The following is a 21,804-nucleotide window of genomic DNA, read 5'->3' on the forward strand; positions in this document are numbered from 1 at the left end:
TTTTTTTTTTTTTTTTTTTTTTTTTTTTTTTTTTTTTGTATTTTTGGTAGGGACAGGGTTTCGCCATGTTGCCCAGGCTGGTCTTGAGGCTGGTCCCAAACTCCTGAGCTCAAATGATCCACCTGCCTCAGCCTCCCAAAGTGCTGGCATTACAGGCGTGAGCTACAGCACCCAGCCAGTTTCAACATTTCTTAATGAAAACGACACCTGGGAATGCATTGGACATAGACAGGTTTAGGTTTCATACTTGGCCCTATTGGCCTTGACTAGCTGCATGACCTTGGGCAAGTTATTTAATGTCTTTGGGACCCAGTTTTTCTTTTTTTTCTTTTCTTTTCTTTTCTTTTTTTTTTTTTTTTTTTGAGACAGAGCCTTGCTCTGTTGCCTAGGCTGGAGTGCAATGACGCTATCTCGGCTCACTGCAAACTCCACCTCCTGGATTCAAGTGATTCTCCTGCCTCAGCCTCCGGAGTAGCTGGGATTACAGGTGTGCAACACTGCGCCCAGCTAATTTTTGTATTTTTAGTAGAGATGGGGCTTCACCATGTTGGTCAGGCTGGTCTCGAACTCCCCACCTCATGATCCGCCCACCTCAGCCTCCCAAAGTGCTGGGATTACAGGTGTGAGCCACCGTGCCCAGCCTAATTTTTGTATTTTTAGTAGAGGCGAGGTTTCACCATCTTGGCCAGGATCGTCTCTATCTTTTGACCTCCTAATCTGCCCGCCTCAGCCTCCTAAAGTGCTAGGATTACAGACGCCTGGACTGGGACCCAGTTTTTCTATCTGAAAAGGGCAATAATAATAATACCTACTCCAAAGAATTGCCATAAGGATTGAAATGAGGTCAGAAATGGAAAGAGCAGTGTCTGGCACATTGCCAGCACCCCAGGAATGGGAACTATTCTCTCATTACTAGTTATTTGTCCCCTCACATCTGGGTTGCAGTGGTACCTCCCAAGCTGGACTTTTGTCTACCCCATTTACCCACCAATTAACCTTCCAAATTTTTAGTCTCCATACCATCGCTTCACTAAGAACCTTCTGTCTTTCCCTAATTATATTAAGACCAAACTCTTCAGTTTGTGGGGCAATGTCAGGACTTGGGCCATTACTTTAGAAGAGCTGGAGATTCTCTATAAAGTTTTGAACAGAGGAGGTTGTAATCTAACCTATATTTTTAAAGGAACACTCTGGCTGCTGACTTCAGGAGTGACTGTAGAGGGGAAAGTAGGAGCAAAGAGGCTAAGCAGGAGGCTGTGTGGGTTACCCAGTGAGAAAGGGAAGGGCTGGGGGCTGGGTGTAGCTGCAGGAGCAGGGAGAACTGAATGGGTCTTAGATGTGCTTTCAAGGTACAGCCAGCAGGGTTTGCTGATGGGACACACAGAGGTCTGAGAGAAAAAGAGGAGTGGGCCGGGCACAGTGGCTCACACCTGTCATCCCAGCACTTTGGGAGGCCAAGGTGGGTAGATCACTGGAGGTGAGGAGTTCAAGACCAGCCTGGCCAACATGGTGAAACCCCGTCTCTACTAAAAATACAAAAATCAGCCAGTGGTGACACGTGCCTGGAATCTCAGCTACTCAGGATGCTAAGACAGGAGAATTGCTTGAACCCAGGAGGCGGAAGTTACAGTGAGCCAAGATCGCACCACTGCACTCCAGCCTGAGCAACACAGCGAGACCCCATCCAAAAAAAAAAAAAAAAAAAAAAAAGGAGAGAGAGAGAAGGAGAAGGATGGTTCCAAGATTTTGGGCCACAGCAACTGAAAAGATGGAATTGCCACATGCTAACAGAAGGGAAATTATGGGAGACACATCTTCTTGGAGAAAAGATCAGTAGTTTCATTTCTGTGATACTAGGTTGATATATCTATTGGACAGCTAAGCTAAGAGCAGGTCCTCAGACCCCTACGATTACCCCAGCAAGACCAAATTTTCAGTCTTTAAGAGAAGCTGGAAAATCTCTCTTTTTAAATTTATTTTTATTTTTTTTGTAGAGATGGGGTTTCATTTTGGTTAGGCTGGTCTCGAACTCCTGACCTCAGGTGATCCACTGCCTCGGCCTCTCAAAGTCCTGGGATTACAGGCATGAGCCACCGCGCCTGGCCCTGGAAAGTCTCTCTAAGCCTACTCTGGCTCAGGAGGCTGTCCAATTACAAAACAGAGAGAGAGAGAAGCTGTTGGGTCAGGGAATAGTGGCTTACACCTGTAATCCCAGCACTTTGGGAGGCTGAGGAGAGACGATGGCTTGAGGCCAGGAGTTTGAGACCAGCCTGGTCAATATAATGACTCCCCATCACTACAAAAACATTGAAAAAATTAGCCAGGCATGATGGTGAACACCTTTAGTTCCAGCTACTTGGGAGGTTTAGGCCAGACCATCACTTGGGCCCAGGAGTTTGAGGTTGTAGTGAGCTATAATCATGCCACTGCATTCCAGCCTGGGTGACAGAAGGACACCCTGTCTAAAAAGAGAGAGAGAGAGAGAGAGAGAGAGAGAGTGTGTGTGTGAGAGAGAGAGAGAGAGAGAGAGAGAGAGACACTGTTAGGGGTCAGGGTGGCAGGAAATTTATCAGTGGGTCAGTCCATGCCTACTGTGATAGTCACTTCCAAATGGCCTCCATGATCCCCCCTCCTGCTATTCATGCCCTTGTATAGTTCTTTCCCACATAATATTAGGTTTGGTCCTTGCGACCAATAGAATAGGGAAGAAGTCGTGATATGGCACTACTGAAGCTAAGCCGTAGAAGACATTGTGGCCTTCACCTTGGTCTTCTTCTCCTCGGATCACTTACTCTGGGGAAAGCCAGCTATCATGTTGTCAGCAGTCCTACATACAGGCCCTCATGGTGAGAAACTGAAGCCTCTTGCCAACAGCCAGGACAGTGAGGTTGGAGGTGGATGTTCCAGCCCCAATTAAGCCTTCAGGTGACTGCAGCCCCAGCCAATGTTGACTGCAACCCATGAGAGAGTCTGAGCCAGAACCACCCAGGTAAATTGCTTCCTAATTCCTCCCCACAGAAACTGTGACATAACAAATGCTTATTGTTTTAAACCATTGAGTCTTGGGGATAATTTTTTATGCATCAGACCTCTGCTCAGGCAGTGAACTTGCTCTTCTGCTCCCCTCACTCCTAGAGCAGAGGAAGGAGGGAATTGGAGAGAGGTGGGCAGAAAGAGGGGTTGGTGGCAAGGTGCACTGGTGCACGCCTGTAGTCCCAGCTACTCAGGAGGCTGAGGTGGGAGGATCACTTGAACCCAGGAGGTTGAGGCTGCAGTGAACTGAGATTGCGCCACTGCACTCTAGCCTGGGCAACAAAGCAAACCCTATCTTGAAAATTTTTTTAAAAGAGGGGTTGGCTGTGGAGTGGTCTCTACTACAACCCTGGGGTGGACTCCCCCAAGAGGGTTACCTGCCAGGCAGAGGGTACCGTAACAGGCAGAAGCTAGGAGCAAGGAGACCTGACAGGGGTTGAGCCTTCCACTGCAAGAACCAATATCTGGGGCCGGGCACGGTGGCTCATACTTATAATCCCAGCACTTTGGGAGGCCAAGGCGGGTGGATCACCAGGTCAAGAGATCGAGACCATCCTGGTCAACACGGTGAAACCCCGTTTCTACTAAAAACACAAAAATTAGCTGGGCATGGTGGTGCACGCCTGTAGTCCCAGCTACTCAGGAGGCTGAGGAAGGAGAATTGCTTGAACCCAGGAGGCGGAGGTTGCGGTGAGCCGAGATCACACCATTGCACTCCAGCGTGGGTAACAAGAGCAAAACTCTGTCGCAAAAAAAAAAAAAAAAAAAAAAAAACCAATATCTGGATTCCAGATCACACTCAGTCAAGCAGTAACAACCACAAAAGGAGTGAGGATTAAGCTATGGGAAATTAAGTAAAGAGAAATAACCATTCTTTCTTCTTTCCACAACACTGAAAAAGTTAGACCTGAAAAGGAAGGGGGATGTGTACCAGAACCATCCCCTGACCGCCTCCACTCAACACCAGACACAAACGAACACACACAAATCTATCCCCCTACAGCCAACTGCAGCAAATGGAGGGGTGAAAGGCTGACCAAAGCCCTTCCCCACCTCCATGCCACTGCAGCAGAAACTGATCCCCAAGCCTGGAGAAGGATCATAGAGAGGTCACACACACACACACACACACACACACACACACACACACACACATCTCAGACATATATCAGAAATGAGATGGCAGGGATTTTTTTTTGTTTTGTTTTTTGTTTGTTTGTTTGTTTGAGACAGGGTCTTGCTCTATTGCCATGGCTGTAATCCAGTGGCATGAATATAGCCCACTGCAGACTCAATTTCCCAGGCTCAAGTGATCCTCCCACCTCAGCCTCCTGAATAGCTGGGACTACAAGTGTGCACACCACCACATCTGTTAATTTTTTTTATTTTTGTAGGTATGGAGTCTTGCCATGTTGCCCAAGCTGGTCTCAAAATCCTGGGTTCAGGCCATCTGCCCACCTCAGCCTCTCAAAGTGTTGGGATTATAGGTGTGAGCCACCATGCCTGGTTGAGATGGCAGTTTTTTGTGGACCTGAATGGGCTTTTTTTTTTTTTTTTTTTTTTTTGAGACAGGGCCTTGCTCTGAGGTTGGAGTGTAGTAGAGCAATCATGACTCACTACAGCCTCAACCTCCTGGGCTCAAGCAATCCTTTAGCCTCAGCCTCCCACGTAGCAAGGACCACAGGTGTGTACCACCATGCCTGGATAATTTTTAAATTTTTCGCAGAGATGGGTTCTTGCCATATTGCCCAGGCTGGTCTCGAACTCCTGGGCTCAAGCAATCCTCCCTCCTCACCCTTCTAAAGTGTTGGGATTACAGGCCCTGATTGAGCTTTTAATGCTAAAAGTCATACTAAAGCTATGGAATCTATCCAAGACCTCAAGAAGGATACAGAAAGGGAAATGTGACGGAAAGTAGTTAAAAGCCTTGAATGGAAAAGAAAGAAAACCACATCATGTTGAGTGCCCACTGCATTGAGATCGCTGATAAAAAGTTTATAATATATATAAATGTTTATATATATATAATGTATATATATTTTTTTCTGAGATGGAGTCTTGCTCTGTCACGCAGGATGGAGTGCAGTGGCTCAACCTGCAACCTCTGCCTCCCAGATTCAAGCGATTCTCCTGCCTCAGCCTCCCTAGTCACTGGGATTACAGGCATCTGCCACCATGCCTGGCTAATTTTTATATTTTTAGTAGTGACAGGGTTTTGCCATGTTGGCTGGGCTGGTCTCAAACTCCTGACTTCAGGTGATCCACCTGCCTCAGCCTCCCAAAGTGCCGGGATTACAGGTGTGAGCCCCAGTACCTGGCCTAAAAGGTTACAATTCTGTTCCTTTAACTCGAGTCCTTAAAGGGGCAGCACAGTGCATGGGTTACTAAGGTTTGGAGTCAACACAGATTTGAAAGGTATTGAAATCTATTTCAGCGTGATTCAGAGAAGGATTTTTTTTTTTTAAAAAAAGATGGGGTTTCACCATAATGGCTAGGCTGGTCTTGAACTGCTGACCTCAGGTGATCCACCCACCTTGGCCTCCCAAAGTGCTAGGATTACAGGCGTGAGCCACAACGCCTAGACTTTTTTTTTTTTTTTTTTGAGACAGGTTCTGCTCTTTTGCCTGGGCTGGAGTGCAGTGGCACAGTCACTGCTCACTGCAGCCTCCAACTCCTGGGCTCAGGTGTTGCTCTTGCCTTAGCCTCCAAACTTGCTGGGATTACAGGTATATGCCACCATGCCAAGCTAATTTTATTTTATTCATTTATTTATTTTTGAGACGGAGTTTCACTCTCATTGCCCAGGCTGAAGTGCAATGTCATGGTCTCAGCTTACTGCAACCTCTGCCTCCCAGGTTCAAGCAATTCTCCTGACTCAGCCTCCTAAGTAGCTGGGATTATAGGCACCCAGCACCATACTCAGCCAAATTTTGTATTTTTAGTAGGGACAGGGTTTCTCCATGTTGGGCAGGCTGGTCTCAAACTCCTGACCTCAAGTGATCCACCCGACTCAGCCTCCCAAAGTACTGGGATTACAGGTTTGAGCCACCATGCCCGGCCTATTTTATTATTTTTTATATATATAATTATTATTATTTTTAGATGGAGTCTCACTCTTTCATCCTGGCTGGAGTGCGGTAGCATGATCTCAGCTCACTGCAACCTCCACCTCCCTGGTTCAAGAAATTCTGGTGCCTCAGCCTCCCGAGTAGCTAGGACTACAGGCAGCCACCACCATGCCTGGCTAATTTTTTGTGTATATATATATATATATATATATATATATATATATATATTTAGTAGAGACAGGGTTTCACCGTGTTAGCCAGGATGGTCTCGATCTCCTAACCTTGTGATCTGCCCGTCTTGGACTCTTAAAGTGCTGGGATTACAGGCGTGAGACACCGCACCTGGCCTATTTTGCTTTATATTTTTTGAGACAGAGTCTTGCCCTGTCATCCAGGTTTGAGTGCAGTGTTCCGATCTCGGTTCACAGTAACCTCTGCCGCCTGGGTTTCAGCAATTCTTGTGCCTCAGCCTCCCAAGTAGCTAGGACTACAGGCATGTGCCACCACACCTGGCCAATATTTTGTATTTTTAGTAGAGACGGGGCTTCACCTTGTTGACCAGGCTGGTCTTGAACTCCTGACCTCAGGTGATCTGCCTACCTTGGCCTCCCAAAGTGTTGAGATTACAGGCATGAGCCACTGCACTGGCCCTAATTTTACTGTATTTTTTAACTTTTTTTATTTTTTGAGATGGAGTCTTGCTCTATTACCAGGTTGGAGTGCAGTGGTGCGATTTTGGCTCACTGCAACCTCTGCCTCCTGGGTACAAGCGATTCTCCTGCCTCAGCCTCCCGAGTAGCTGGGACTACAGGTGCACGCCACCACGTCCAGCTAATTTTTGTATTTTTAGTAGAGATGGGGTTTCACCATGTTAGCCAGGTTGGTCTCGATCTCTAGACTTCGTGATCTGCCTGCCTCGGCCTCCCAAAATCCTGGGATTACAGGCATATGCCACCATGCCTGACCTTAACTTTTTGTTTTTGAGACGAAGTTTTGTTCTCATTGCCCATGCTGGAGTGCAATGGTGTGATCTCGGCTCACTGCAACCTCCACCTCCTGGGTTACAGTGATTCTCCTGCCTCAGTCTCCTGAGTAGCTGGGATTACAGGTGCCCACCACCACGCCTGGCTAATTTATTGTATTTTTAGCAGAGATGGTTTTTCACCATATTGGCCAGGATGATCTCAAACACCTGACCTCAGGTGATCTGCCCACCTCAGCCTCCCAAAGTGTTGGAATTACAGGCGTTAGCCACCACGATCGGCCTATTTTTTAACTACTGTAGAGATGGGGGTGGTGGTGGGGTGGTGGTGGTGGTCTCAGTATATTGCCCAGACTGGTTTTGAACTCCTGGCCTCAAATGATTCTCTCTCTTCAGCCTCCCAAAGTGCTGGGATTACAGGCATGAATTGCTGCACCCAACTCTGAGAAGGATTCTTAACCTTTCCAAATCTCTCTTTGGAAAATGAGACTAAGAATGATACCCAACCTGGTCTCCTTGCAGGGCTGAGATGAAGCAGGACAGAAGCGGTGCATTTAGCAAGGAGAGGGGACACTGCAGCTGACAGCTTGAGGCTTCCATTACCTCCATTTAGGGACCTCCTACTTATGTAAAAGCCCAAGTCAGATCCCTGATCAATCTGTCTTGGTTCCCTGCCCACTGTAGATCAGGGGCAGCCAGGGGTGCTTTGACTGTCCATGCCTGGCCAGTTGCCTATCCCTACTGGAACCCTTGGAAATGGAGGAAGGACAAGTCTTCAGAGAAAGGGGAGGTACCACACTTGGAAGAAAAAGGACAGAAAGCCGGACAGATCCAAACAACACGTGCCCACCACATCTGATGATGCTGATTTTGCCTTCACCTTACAGAGGTCAGTTGCAGTTCTTTCCTGTGTTGCCCAGGAAGAATTACACATCCAGGAATTTAAATTAGCATTGAATCTGTTTATCTGATCCAGTCCTCTTATGTTAAAGATAAAGGCCCCAAGGCCCAGAAAGTTGAGCTGGTTGCTAAATGTCTGCAGGTAATTGGCACCTTGACAATTGTTTGGTACAAACCAGAGAAAATCTGGATACTTGGGAATGAAGATCTCAAAGGCTTTCTGGATTTCTGGGTGAGATGGGACACAATAAGATTGGGGAATCAGGAACTTGCCTCATTAGTATGCCTGAGGTGATTTATTACCACATGTGGATTGTGCCAAGTTCTGTGGGTGTGGGTGCTGCTTACATAGACTGGAGCCTTCTAACGCCCACCAGTCCCTGCAGGCTTCCTCCCCGGGGAATTCCACTGGGATGCCCATGAGCAATGTATGAGACCAGTGTTTTTCAAATATGCATCAGTCAAGAAATCAATTTAGTTGGATAAAGACACAGATTTAAAAAAAAGAAAAAGAACATAAATGATATCAATGCATTTAGTCTCAGGAAACAGAATTGTAATTTTACATATAAAGCCACTGCCCAAGTGCTTCCTACTCATTTCCTACCCCTAGGCCCCAAGGGTATTGTTCCATTCCAAGGCTCCTATTCCTCGAAAAAACTGGCCTGCTGTACACTCACTACAAAGTTTCCACTATGCCATGGGGCCCCTACTTGCAACAGACTTCTCCAGGCCTAGTTCACAAACCCTCAACACTGGCTAACATGGCTTTCCTGAGTCAGGGCCTCTCTGCTACCACACCTCCTCCCACAACACTGTATGATGGTTCCTTTCTGCTTAGGATCCTTCCAGTTGGTACTGATTGTTGCTTTTATTAGCAAACAGTACACCAAAATAAAAATAAACACAAATTTAGTGGCTTCTGTCTCCAGTACTGGGAAAAGATTTGCTGTGAGACCTGGTGGTCAACCCAGTACCTAAGCTTCTCCGTGCACCTCTGCGATTGTTGTAAAGATGGGGGTTTTCTTTCTTTGTTTGTTTTATTTTTGTTTTGTATTTTTAGTAGAGACGGGGTTTCATCATGTTGGCCAGGCTGGTCTTGAACTCCCGACCTCAAGTGATCCACCCACCTTGGCCTCCCAAAGTGCTGGGATTACAGGCATGAGCCACCATGCCCAGCCAAAGATGTTTGTCTGTCTGTCTCCTTCCCCATCACAGGGTGGGCAGCTGCGTTCTTCCCCACACACCCTAGTGACATCAGGGAAGGGCCATCCAGGAAGTGGTCATTTCAGGGACAAGCCCACTGCCCTGCCTGCCTGCTCATCTTCACAAGCAGCTGCCTGTCAGCTCATCTCCATAAACAGCTGCCCCAGCTAATCAATCACCACAATTTGGGGTTAGAAGTCTGGTCACAACTACTACCAAGTCAAAGAATATTCATAAAGAGCTGTCCTGTCTTGTTCCATGTCTAGGCCCATGGTTCCTGCAAGCTTAGCAAAGTGATACTGTATCACTCTTACCCCCATTTACAGATGGAGAAATGGGTTGGGAGATGACTATCTGGAAGGACCAGGATTTGTATCTCGGCTTAATTTCTGCATCTCTAAATGGAAATAATACTAACTCTGAGGGTTGTTAGGGCAAATAAATGGATATGACATATGTGTTTACTTGTTTATCTCCTGTTTTTTTCTGTTCTAGACTGTAAACCCCAATGGGCAGCGACTTTGGCTTGTTCACTGCTCTACTGTCAGAGCCTGAAACCAGTGCCTGGTACAAAGTAGGTGTTCAATAAATATCCGTGCTTGGCCGGGCGCAGCGGCTCACGCCTGTAATCCCAGCACTTTGGGAGGGGAGGCAGGTGGATCGCCTGAGGTCAGGAGTTCGAAACTAGCCTGACCAACATAGTGAAACCCCCATCTCTACTAAAAATACAAAAAATTAGCCAGGCGTGGTAGCGGGCGCCTATAATCCCAGCTACTCGGGAGGCTGAGGCAGGAGAATCACTTGAACCCGGGAGGCGGAGGCTGCGGTGAGCTGAGATTGTGCCATTGCACTCCAGCCTGGGCAATAAGAGCAAGAGTCCATCTCAGAAAATAATAATAATAATAATAAATATCCGTGCCTAAATGGAAGCGACAGGAGACAAGTCTAGGTCAGAGCCTGGCCCTTCTATAACCTTAGTTCCCCAGATTTGCCTTCCACATCAGGCAGCCACTTAACGGTTGATAGAAGCATCGCCCGGATGGGGCTGGGGGAACCTACTTCTGGCCAAGGTCAGCAAAAATCTCAGCAGTGAGGAGGCCAGAAAAGTCTCCAAGGGGCAGGCTGCAATGCCAGCCTAAGCTCTCAGGTTCCCTTTTTCTTTTCTTTTTTCTTTTTATTTTTCCGTTTTTCTTTTTCTACATCAGGAAAAGCACTTTTCTCGCCCTGCCTGCAGAACGGGCCACCGCTAGCTGAGCTGCAGGCTGCCGGGACGGGAAAGGAGCCTTGCACGTGCGGCCGGGAGAGACCGAGAAACAGGAACGGCGTGGCGAAAAGCCCGGGTCCGGGAGAAGGAGAGCTAACCTCACAGTCAGAGAAAGGCGGGAAGGGCGCGGAGGCGGAGCACTGGGCTGGTACCCCACAGCAGCTCTCCCGCTCCGGCTCTGCTCCACCTTAAGCGTCTGGACCCCCTTAAGGGCGGGCGCTGGAGCCGCTCACCCCGGGGCGGGGCCTCCAATGCAAATGAGGGGCGTGGACCAGCGGGGCGGGGCGGGCGGGGCGCTGACCTGACGTCAGGCCCGCGGCTCGGGCAGTTGGCTCGGCGGCAGCGGAGCGAGCGGAGCGAGCGGAGCGGCCGGAGAGGCGGCGCGCGGGGAGCGGCGACGGCAGCAGAGCCAGAGCAACATGGCGCCGGTGGGCGGGGGCGGGCGCCCGGGCGGCGGGTCGGCCCGAGGGCGCCTCCTCCTGGCGGCACCGGTGCTGCTGGTGCTGCTGTGGGCGCGGGGGACCCGGGGTCAGAGCAGCCCCCAGCAGGGCGCGATCGTGGGCATGAGGCTGGCGAGCTGTAACAAGTCGTGTGGGACGAACCCGGATGGCATCATTTTCGTGTCCGAGGGCAGCACCGTGAACCTGAGGCTGTACGGCTACAGCCTGGGCAACATCTCCAGCAGCCTGATCTCTTTCACCGAGGTGGACAACGCCGAGACCGGCCACAAGTCCACCAACTGTCTCGAGCTCACTAAGGACCTGGTCGTCCAGCAGCTGGTCAACGTGAGCCGCGGGAACACGTCCGGCGTGCTGGTGGTGCTCACCAAGTTCCTCCGGAGGAGCGAGAACATGAAGCTATACGCACTATGCACCCGGGCCCAGCCCGACGGTCCCTGGCTGAAGTGGACCGACAAGGACTCACTGCTCTTCATGGTAGAGGAGCCTGGGAGGTTCCTGCCTCTCTGGCTGCACATCCTCCTCATTACGGTGCTACTGGTGCTGTCCGGCATATTTTCTGGCCTCAACCTGGGGCTTATGGCCCTGGACCCCATGGAGCTGCGCATTGTGCAGAACTGTGGCACCGAGAAGGAGAGGCGCTATGCCCGCAAGATTGAGCCCATCCGACGCAAGGGCAACTACCTGCTCTGCTCGCTGCTCCTGGGGAACGTGCTGGTCAACACCTCCCTCACCATCCTTCTAGACAACCTCATCGGGTCTGGTCTCATGGCGGTGGCCTCCTCCACCATTGGTATTGTTATCTTTGGGGAGATCCTACCTCAGGCCCTGTGCTCCCGACACGGGCTGGCAGTGGGTGCCAACACCATCGTTCTCACCAAATTCTTTATGCTACTCACCTTCCCCCTCAGTTTTCCCATCAGCAAACTCCTGGACTTTTTTCTGGGCCAGGAGATTCGTACTGTTTACAACCGGGAGAAGCTGATGGAGATGTTGAAGGTGACGGAGCCCTATAATGACCTCGTGAAAGAGGAGCTCAATATGATCCAGGGTGCCCTGGAACTACGGACCAAAACCGTGGAGGATATCATGACCCAGCTCCAGGACTGCTTCATGATCCGCAGCGATGCCATCCTGGACTTCAATACCATGTCGGAGATTATGGAAAGCGGCTATACTCGAATTCCGGTGTTCGAAGATGAGCAGTCCAATATTGTAGATATTCTCTACATCAAAGACTTGGCCTTCGTGGACCCCGATGATTGCACCCCTCTCAAGACTATCACTCGCTTCTATAACCACCCAGTGCACTTTGTCTTCCATGACACCAAGTTGAATGCCATGCTGGAGGAGTTCAAGAAGGGTAAGGGCAGATATAGGTCCCCTGGTTCAATTTCCTCGTGATGCTTCTCGTCCTCTGGCATGTTTTGTGTCTGCTGGTTTTAGTGTTCTGTTTGTGTGACTCTGTGTCCCTTTACCCATCACTTCCGATGCCTCTGAGGACAGTTCTGGAGCGGTAGACCCATTCTCAAGTGTCCACCATCTGCCAGGTAGTGTGCTATGTGCTCCTGATGAATCAAAGCTAAATAAGACACACTCACTCCCTTGGAGGGCTGGAGCAAGGCCTCAGGGAGCTATTGAAGCAAGACAGCGTAAGACAGATGCCTGAAAAGAGGCCAAGGCGGTGGAGATTTAGAGTATGGGTTGGAGTGGGGAAGGGGCTGGAAAGTTGGGGAAACCTTCACAGGGGAAGGAGCATTTGAGGAGAACCTTAAAAGGTGGAGAGACTTGTTGTTTGGGGCAGAGGGAACCCCGAAAGCAGAGAACCCGAGTGGAGAAGCAAAGGTGTGCTTGTGGCCCAGCAAAGGTGTGCTTGTGGCCCAGCAGGTGGTCCTGTTTGGTGGGCATAGTCGCTCTGATGCTCAGTGGTCAATGGCTGGAGTAGTTTGGGGCCCAGTAGTGGATGCTAAGTTTGCTCCGAGCTTGGAGCTACAGAAGGCTTTTGAGCAGAGGAGTGACATCACTGGAGGTGCTAGCCCAAAGAAGCAGAATTGGGAGCCTCTAATTGGCTCCCTGCTCAAAACAATGCCAAATAATGCTTTCGACTATTCAGCAGCAGCAAGCAGATTAAGTTTTGGTTATTGTTCTGTCTTTCCCTGGCGCCAACGTAAGCTTCCCTCCTGTGGTCTGCTGGAAATCTTCAGCTGGCCTTGCACTGTCGTGTTTTTTTCCCAATGGTTCTTGGCCATTTTGCAGGTAGTTAGAGAGGTATTTGGAGGGTTTACTCATCAGTCTCAAAGCTCAAGGCACACACTACATTTCTTCCAGCAAAATTTTCCTCCCACCTCTGCTATTCAGAAGCCCTTGGAGTGGCAGTAAACAAGCCAATTATGGAGTGGAACGCTCCTAGGCTGAAGAAAGTGAAGAGGCAGAAAGGGAAGCTCTTTTTAAAGCAATGGGGGTCGGGGGTTCATCCTAAACTTGAAGACTTTGCTTTCTAAACACGCTCCCAGCCTTCATTCCCATAGGAGAGCTTCTGCTGGCTGAGGCCATTCACGCCGACCTAGGGCTCTTAGGGACTTCAGAATCCTAGCAGGGAGTGAGCTGGCAGGTGTTTCTGGAACAGAGTGGAGGGCAGCTTTGGAGTGGGATAGGGAGGAGCTGGCTTTGCCAGGTTTGGTTTGAAAAGATGGTGAGGTCAGGGCCAGGGTGGTAGGCTGGTACCCTCCCGCTTAAGTTCAACAGACTGAATCTGAGGACCACTTGAGTAAAGTGAGCCAGAGTGGGAGACAGCCCAGGGGAAGGTGGCCTCCCTGCAGAGACTGGTGAGACAGACCCCTGGTGGTGAAGGCAGAGGCTGTGGTGGCTTGGGGATAGGGGCAGCTTTGGGAGTGCAGATCCAGAACAGAAAAGCAGTGATGATCTGTGCCCCACCCTCACCCCAAGCCTTGGGACCTGAAGACTTCTCCTGTTGCTTGTTTGGGAACCTGATTAGGATCCTCCAGGGTGGCTTCCTCCTCACCGCCTCTGTGGTGTTTGGAACTATGGCTTGCGACACACCCGATAGCACCTTCCCATCAGTTTACTTGGGAATCTGGATCCAACCAGTATGGATTGGCCTGGCCAGTCTCCCAGCCTTGATCGGCAAGGCTGAGCTCTCTTGGATGGGAGCCTCCCTGGGTCTTGAGAAGGCTGTCTTTGGGCTCTGTCTTGTCAAGTGCCCTTTCATTAAGTTAGGAAAACAGAGCTAGCATCTCTTAGGCCAGAGCAGAGCTCTGCTGAGCCGAAGTCCTCAGGTTCAGTTTACTCTCCTCCATAACAGAGGCCAATAGCCTGAGGCCACACCCTGGAGCAGTGCTGGTAATCCCAGGGAACTGCCCAGCACAGCTGGCTGCCCTGGAGATGGTGATGGTCATCCCCACCCCTCCCCAGAACAGGCCCTGCGGCTTTATGCCATCACTTACTTCCCCATTCCCAGAGGTCTCAGAAAACCAGTTTTAACTCGTTGCACACCAGGTTCAGGTTCCCTGCAGTGTGGCCTCTCCCAGACCTTCCCATTTGGGTTCACCTTCTTAGTCTGAGATTGCCCAGGACACAGCACACACCTAGTGTATGTCTGCAATTTAAGAGTTTCTTTTAGGAGTCTGGTGTTGGGAAGCCTTTTTTTTTTTTTTTTTTTTTTTTTAAGCTAAGAAAAAGAAGTGAGCAAGGTTAGCACAGCTGGCATTGTTAACAGTACCAGAGTCAGAGCTGGGGCAACTGTCTAGCCCAGCATCTCTCTCTGAGTGTCCAACCTGACCCTCTTGCACCCCAGGTTGGGCATGGACCTGAACCTAATTTTGCCAGAGTCCTTCTGCCCCACAAGTAGTCTTCTTTTAGGGTCTTTGTATTCCCTCCTTCTCCTTTCCAGCATTATAAGCTCCTTGAGGGTAGAGGCCATGCCCTCTTAGTGTTTTCACCACTCAGTGTTTGGTAAAGAGAGGGGTCTTCAGTAAGTGTTGGACAAATGAATGAACAATGGATGACTCTCTGGCAAGCCCCACTGGCCTTTTTGCTGTTCTTTTTTTTTTTTTTTTTTTTTTTTGAGACGTAGTTTCGCTCTTGTTGCCCAGGGTGGAATGCAGTGGCACGATTTCGGCTCCCTGCAACCTCTGCCTACCGAGCTCAGGTGATTCTCCTGCCTCAGCCTCCGGAGTAGTTGGGATTGCAGGTGCCCGCCACCACATCCAGCTAACTTTTTAAATTTTTAGTAGAGGCGGGGTTTCACCATGTTGGCCAGGCTGGTTGAAAACTCCCAAACCCACCTCAGCCTCCCAAAGTGCTGGGACTACAGGCGTGTACTACTGTGCCAGCCTTTTTTTTTTTTTTTTTTTCCCATTTATTTATTTTATTGCATTTTAGGTTTTGGGGTACATGTGAAGAACATGCAAAATTGTTGCATAGGAACACACGTGGCAGTGTGATTTGCTGCCTTCCTCCCCATCACCTACATCTGGCATTTCTCCCCTTGCTATCTCTCCCCAGCTTCCACCCCCGAACGTCCCTCCCCTATTTCCCCCCAACTGACCCCAGTGTGTAGTGCTCCCCTCCCTGTGTCCATGTGTTCTCATTGTTCAACACCCGCCTGTGAGTGAGAACATGCGGTGTTTGATCTTCTGCTCTTCTGTCAGTTTGCTGAGAATGATGGTTTCCAGGTTCATCCATGTCCCTACAAAGGACCCAAACTCATCGTTTTTGATGGCTGCATAATATTCCGTGGTGTATATGTGCCACATTTTCCCTATCCAGTCTATCGTCGATGGGCATTTGGGTTGGTTCCAGGTCTTTGCATTTTTTTTTTTTTTTTGAGACAGAGTTTCACTCTGGCACAATCTTGGCTCATTGCAACCTCCACCTCTCTTGGGTTCAAGAGATTCTAGTGCCTCAACCTTCCGAGTAACAGGAATTCAGGAATTACAGGCACATGCCACCACACCTGGCTGAGTTTTGTATTATTAATAGAGATGAGGCTTCACCATGTTAGCCAGGCTAGTCTCGAACTCCTCACCTCAGGTGATCTGCCCACTTGGCTTCCCAAAGTGCTGGGATTACAGGTGGGAGCCACCATGCCCAGCCCTTTTTGCTGTTCTTAAACATACCAGGAATGCTCCCACCCTGGGGCCTTTACCCTGGCTGTTTCCTTGGGCTAGAATACTCTTCCCCAGAAGTTAGCATGGCTCGCTGTCTTCCCAGGTCACCTCTCAGTGGAGCCTTTTTGTCACCCTGTTTAAAACTGTACCCACTACCCCACTCCAGCTTCCCAATCTTCCCTGCCCTGTGCTGATTTTCCCTCTTCTCATAGCATGCATGGCTCTCTAGCAACTGTACAATTTGCTGACTTACGGTGTTGTCTACTATCTGTCTCCTCCCACTGGAATATAAGTTTCAAAAGGCAGTTCTCTTTGTTTTGCTCACCAATGTAGCTCTACCCCCTAGAATGGCTCTTTGCACATCCATGGCACTGAGTGAATAAGTGAGTGAATGAATACCTGTCTGGTTTGGCAGAGGATCATTCCCATTTTAATAGTGTTAGAATTCTGAGGAGCTGACGAAGGCAAAGAAAAATGGGTGTTGTGCACTTACCGGGCTCAGATTTCCAGCCGCACAGGACAGACAGGAGGAGTGGCTGGGATGACATGTCAGGGACTGAGAAGTAGAGTTTGGGGCCTTGAATGTGATGCATGGTTCTCCACAGGCCTCAGTTTCCCCACCAATAAATGGTCTTTGGCCACTGGGAGTTTACACAGCTTCCCTCTTTAGATGAGTCATGAATGTGCTCCTGCACACTTAGAGACAGGCTGGGGCATCGGTGCAGATGTAGGGGCTGAGCGTCCCTAGGAGTAAGGCAGAGGGATACAGCCTTGCAAGTCTTCCGTCTCCCAGCTTACAGCAGTTAGTGTCAGATATTTGTGGAACCCCGTGCTACGTGCAAGACATGATGCTAGGTGCTGCAGGACAACAGGAGTAAGATCATCTAGTTGGTGAGACAAGCCCTCAGGCCTGAGAGTCTCCTGTGATTTGAACCTTGGCCCCTCTGCTGAAACCTCGCCTAGAATTCTTTGCAGTACTGGGTGTTGTGGGTGGATTTGTCTAGCTTAGAATCTCAGAACAAAGGTGCCGCCAGCTCCTCCTGCCCATTTGTGTTTTGCCTTCACCACTCTCCCAGACCCTGAAGCAAAGTAATGAAGAAAGAGGGCAGAGCTCTGCCCCCTCTTGCAGCCCACCTTCCAGCTTCTTGCTGTGCCCCACCCTTCCCTCCCAGGTACTTAGCTCATCTTTAACACCTTATCTTTCCCCACCCACCTTATAACCCTCTATACCCTGTACAGACCTGGGTGTAACTCCAGCCAGCCTGGTCACTGACCTGTGAGGTGGCCTTGGACCTGTTACTGCTCCTCGCAGCAAGTTAGTGCAGTATAAATTGGTGGGAAAAAGCTAGTAATGTTTTTGTTAAAAACCCCTCCCAGCTGTGGTTCACGCCTGTAATCCCAGCACTTTGGGAGCTCTTGGCTGGGTCACTTGAGGCTAGGAGTTCGAGACCAGACTGGCCAATATGGTGAAATCCCGTCTTTACTGAAAAAATACAAAAATTAGCCAGGTATGATGACACATGCCTGTAATCCCAGCTACTGGGGTGGCTGAGGCAGGAGAATCCCTTGAACCCAAGAAGCAGAGGTTGCAGTTAGCTGAGATCACACCATTACACTCCAGCCTGAGTGACAGAGCGAGACTGTCTCAAAAACAAACATATTTTCATCTAGGCCGTGTCAGATTTCAGATTTTCCCACTGACTTAATTTTATTCCTAGAACAGCTTTATAAAGGTAAGAAAAAAAACACTGCATAATTTTTGCATTCACTTTTGGTTCCTATCATCTGACACACCTTAAGTAACTTATCCCCGCCGGCCTACCCTCCCATCCGCACCTGCTTGTTCATTCATTTGTTCAACCAACAGTGACCATTTTGAAGCCTGTGTATCAGATGCTGTGCTGGCTGTTGGAAATCACAGATGAATAAAACTGCCCTATTCACAGAAATCACAGTCTGCCAAGGTGATAGACATGTAAACCAAGCCTAGCTGTGCAGAGCTCACAAATAGGGTACTGTGGGGCCCAGGGAGGGCAGGCCTTCGAGATGCTTCTGAAGTGAGAGTAACTAGATTCATTGATTCTTATGGAGATCTGGGAGTCAGGCCAGGAGGTTTCTAGCTTGGGATTCAGGTTGATGACATCATTTAACTGCAATAGGGAGAGGAGGATGAAGAGGCAGTTTGGTGAGGGTGGAAGGAGGTGAGTAGTGATAATGATAACGGCAGTGTGACCTGTTACTGAGTTCCTTCTCTGTTCCCAGCATTGTTCTCAGATTGCCTGGACATTTTGTTAAAATGCATACTTGAGGCCAGGCACAGTGGCTCATACCTGTAATCTCAGCACTTTGGAAGGCTGAGGTGGACAGATCACCTGAGGGCGGGAGTTTGAGACCAGCCTGACCAATGTGGAGAAACCCCATCTCTACTAAAAGTCCAAAATTAGCCAGGCATGGTGGCGCATGCCTGTAATCCCACCTACTCGGGAGGCTGAGGCAGGAGAATCGCTTGAACCTGGGAGGCGGAGGTTGCTGTGAGCCTAGATTGCACCATTGCACTCTACCCTAGACAACAAGAGCAAAACTCTGTCTTAAAAAAAACAAAAATGCAGACTTGAGCTTAGTGTGGTTTAAGAGTCTGCATTTCTGACAGGTTCTCGGATGATGCCCATGCTGCTGGCCCTGGACTACGCCAGTGTGCAGTAACATCTAGGCAGGCATGCAGGGGAAAGTGCCCACGTGGGGCTGGGGAGCGAGGCTGGGACTAGGCTAAAAGGTTTAAGAGTCAGCGGAGAGCAGGCAGAATGTGAGAGGGGCGAGGACAGTGCAGGGGTGTCAGTGTGTAAAAGCCAGGCTGAGGCGACTTCTTGACAGAGACGAAGAGAACCAAGGGGTATTCGGGAGCCTCCTTGGAAGGTCAGATAGGGTGAGGACCACGCACAGACTGTGAGATGGTGTATTAGGTTTGGGTACCCATCCAGAGCAGCCTTGGACAAGTGGAGCCCAAAGGCAGCTGTGCACCAGCTCTCCATCATCCCTGCCTGGTAACAGCCTCAACATGGTGATTTGATCTCGAGAAGCTGCCTGGGGGCAGGTGTATCTGAGAGTGACAGGAGCTGGTTGATAATCTGGGTGCAGGCAGAGGTCCCAGTAGGGACAGCTGACAGAGCTGTGGCCAGGCTCCTGTTCACTTTCCCTTTAGTGTGGTGCTGTGGGAAGGGAACATGGGCACGTGGAGGGGCCTGGTGCCTGCCAGCTGGTGGGCAGCTGCACATCCTTCCTGGCAGGCCCCGTGCAGCCTATGGGCTGGTTCCCAAAGAGGAGCCAGAACTCAGAGTAGACTCACGTGTCTTCACTTGACAGTTCTCTTCCCAGAGCTGTTGTTTGTGCGATGGTAGGCACTGCTGTGCATCAAGGCCAAAATGGGCTCTTAGGTTATTCTGGTGTTTACTTTTCAAAGGTCTCAGATTTTTAACTCGGAAATCCCACTCCAGTGTTTTTCTGCTCCTCTGGTCAGGACAGGAAGCACCGAGCAGATGTTTAACCTTGAAAATGGGTGAATGTGCAGGAGCACAACATCAGGGAATGGCCCTACAGGATCAGCAGGGGGCCCCTTGGGAAGAGGAGGCCTGTCTTGTTAGTAAAAATCTGGGAAGACATTTTATTTTATTTTATTTTATTTTTTATTTTTTATTTTTTTGAGACGGAGTTTCGCTCTTGTTACCTAGGCTGGAGTGCAATGGCGCGATCTCGGCTCACCGCAACCTCCGCCTCCTGGGTTCAGGCAATTCGCCTGCCTCAGCCTCCTGAGTCGCTGGGATTACAGGCACATGCCACCATGCCCAGCTAATTTTTTGTAGTTTTAGTAGAGACGGGGTTTCACCATGTTGACCAGGATGGTCTCGATCTCTTGACCTCGTGATCCACCCGCCTCGGCCTCCCAAAGTGCTGGGATTACAGGCTTGAGCCACCGCGCCCGGCCTATGGGAAGACATTTTAATGGAATCTGCTAGGGTGGGTAGACATAGCGTTTTCCACTCTGGTACCTGTTATCCTGGGAGAGCTTGGACGAGACCCATCAGCTGAGAGGTGAGCCTGGCCATCATCCACAGCAACTGTGGAGGTGCTGCTGGGGCCTCCCAGGTTGCTACTCATCCCTTTCTAAAGGGAATTGAGGGTGCAGATTCCTGGGTGCCTTCTCATGCACCCCTCCTACATGAGCCTGGTTGACTGAACAGCAAGGACATCTTTGAGGGGAAGGAAGCCCGGCCCCTCTGAAGGAGTCACTACTACGGGCCTCCATTCTCCTTGAGGGCAGGGGCAGCCAGCATGGTTGTCACACACTGAGCGCTGGCTTCTGAAAGGCTGCACAGCCAGGGTGAGTTTATATGAAAGGGCAGCCCGGGCCAGGCCTCTGTCGCTGCCTTGGTGACTGATTTTCTCAGAGCCTCCTGGTTCTTTTGCCCCCAGCCCGTAGGGAATGGACAGGCTGTCTTGAAGCTTTCCTGTGTTCTTAAGGATTCTTGGAACTCCTTAGCAGAACTGACTCTGAGATGTCTGAAGGTGCTAGAATTTCCAGAGGTACCCTGCTGGCCCTCGGCTGAGAGGGTGAGGAGCAGCTGTCTGGCCGGTAGCTGCCGTTTGCTCTAGCCTGCTGCGGTGCGGCTCCCAGTCCCTGTGTCTGCTGCCATGCCTGCCCTGCGCCTGCTTACCCCGCTCCTCTCACCAGGACGTCCTGTTGTGAGAGGGTTGGAGGCTCCATAAAGGATCCCTGGCTTATGTCATAGGCTGGAGTCTGGACTGCTTACTCCTGTGCCTATTCCACTGTTAGATAATTTTTTTAATTAGTGTTTATTATTTTTCTCTGGCCGTAAAAGAGATACATCTCATTGCTGGAACTTGTCTCTATTTAAAAAAAAAAAAAGCCTTATAACAAACAGCATGGCTGGGTGTGGTGGTTCACACCTATAATCCTAGTACTTCAGGAGGCCAAGGCAGCCAGATCCCTTGAGCTCAGGAGTTCGAGACCAGCTTGTGCAATGTGGCAAAACCCCATTTCTACAAAAAATACACAAATTAGTTGGATGTGGTAGCACATGCTACTTGGGAGGCTGAGGTAGGAGGATCACTTGAGGACAGCAGGCAAAGGCTGCAGTGAGCTAAGAATGTGTCACTGCACTCCAGCCTGGGCAATAGAACCAGACCCTGTGTCAAAAGACACATACACACACACACATACACATGTGCACACATGTACACACAAATCCCTTATAACAAACAGCAAGATTAAAACCATTTTTATTTTACAGCTACATTTTCTCCCTTGAGCCACTCATATGTATTTTCACATTGAAATTCTTGACTGTGGGCCAGGTGCGATGACTCACACCTGTAATCCCAGCACTTTGGGAGACCTAAGCGGGCGGATCACCTGAGATCAGGAGTTCAAGATCAGCCTGACCAACATGGTGAAACCCCATCTCTACTAAAAAAATACAAAAAAAAAAAATTAGCCAGGTATGATGGTGCATGCCTGTAATCCCAACTACTTGGGAAGCTGAGGCATGAGAATCACTTGAACCTGGGAGGTGGAGGTTACAGTAGGCCAAGATCGTGCGACTGCACTCCAGCCTGGGCAACAAGAATACAATTTTATGTCCTGTTTTTTAGAACACAGTTTAGATGGGTTCTTCAGATTTCTGTCTGATAAGAAATGAAATCTTTTTTTTTTTTTTGAGACAGAGTTTCGCTCTTGTTACCCAGGCTG

The 21,804-nt window shown here is 49.6% G+C and overlaps 1 protein-coding gene across 3 annotated transcripts in view; it reads left to right on the forward strand.

Moving 5' to 3' along the window:
- The first annotated feature begins 10,785 nt into the window (after positions 1–10,785).
- Positions 10,786–21,804, forward strand: part of CNNM4 (cyclin and CBS domain divalent metal cation transport mediator 4) — a 53,333-nt gene continuing 42,314 nt past the window's right edge. For 2 of the 3 annotated variants that reach the window (XM_032255329.1, XM_032255331.1), the window contains exon 1: positions 10,787–12,274. In XM_032255329.1, coding sequence (XP_032111220.1) covers positions 10,873–12,274 — 1,402 coding nt within the window. In that variant the 5' untranslated portion in view covers positions 10,787–10,872. Of the gene's footprint in view, positions 12,275–21,804 lie in introns of all 3 variants that reach the window. The other variant, XM_032255330.1, reaches the window with a different exon arrangement.

Source organism: Sapajus apella, unplaced genomic scaffold, assembly GCF_009761245.1.
Source record: "Sapajus apella isolate SASKATOON/1434 unplaced genomic scaffold, GSC_monkey_1.0 scaffold89, whole genome shotgun sequence".
Lineage (NCBI taxonomy): Eukaryota > Metazoa > Chordata > Mammalia > Primates > Cebidae > Sapajus > Sapajus apella.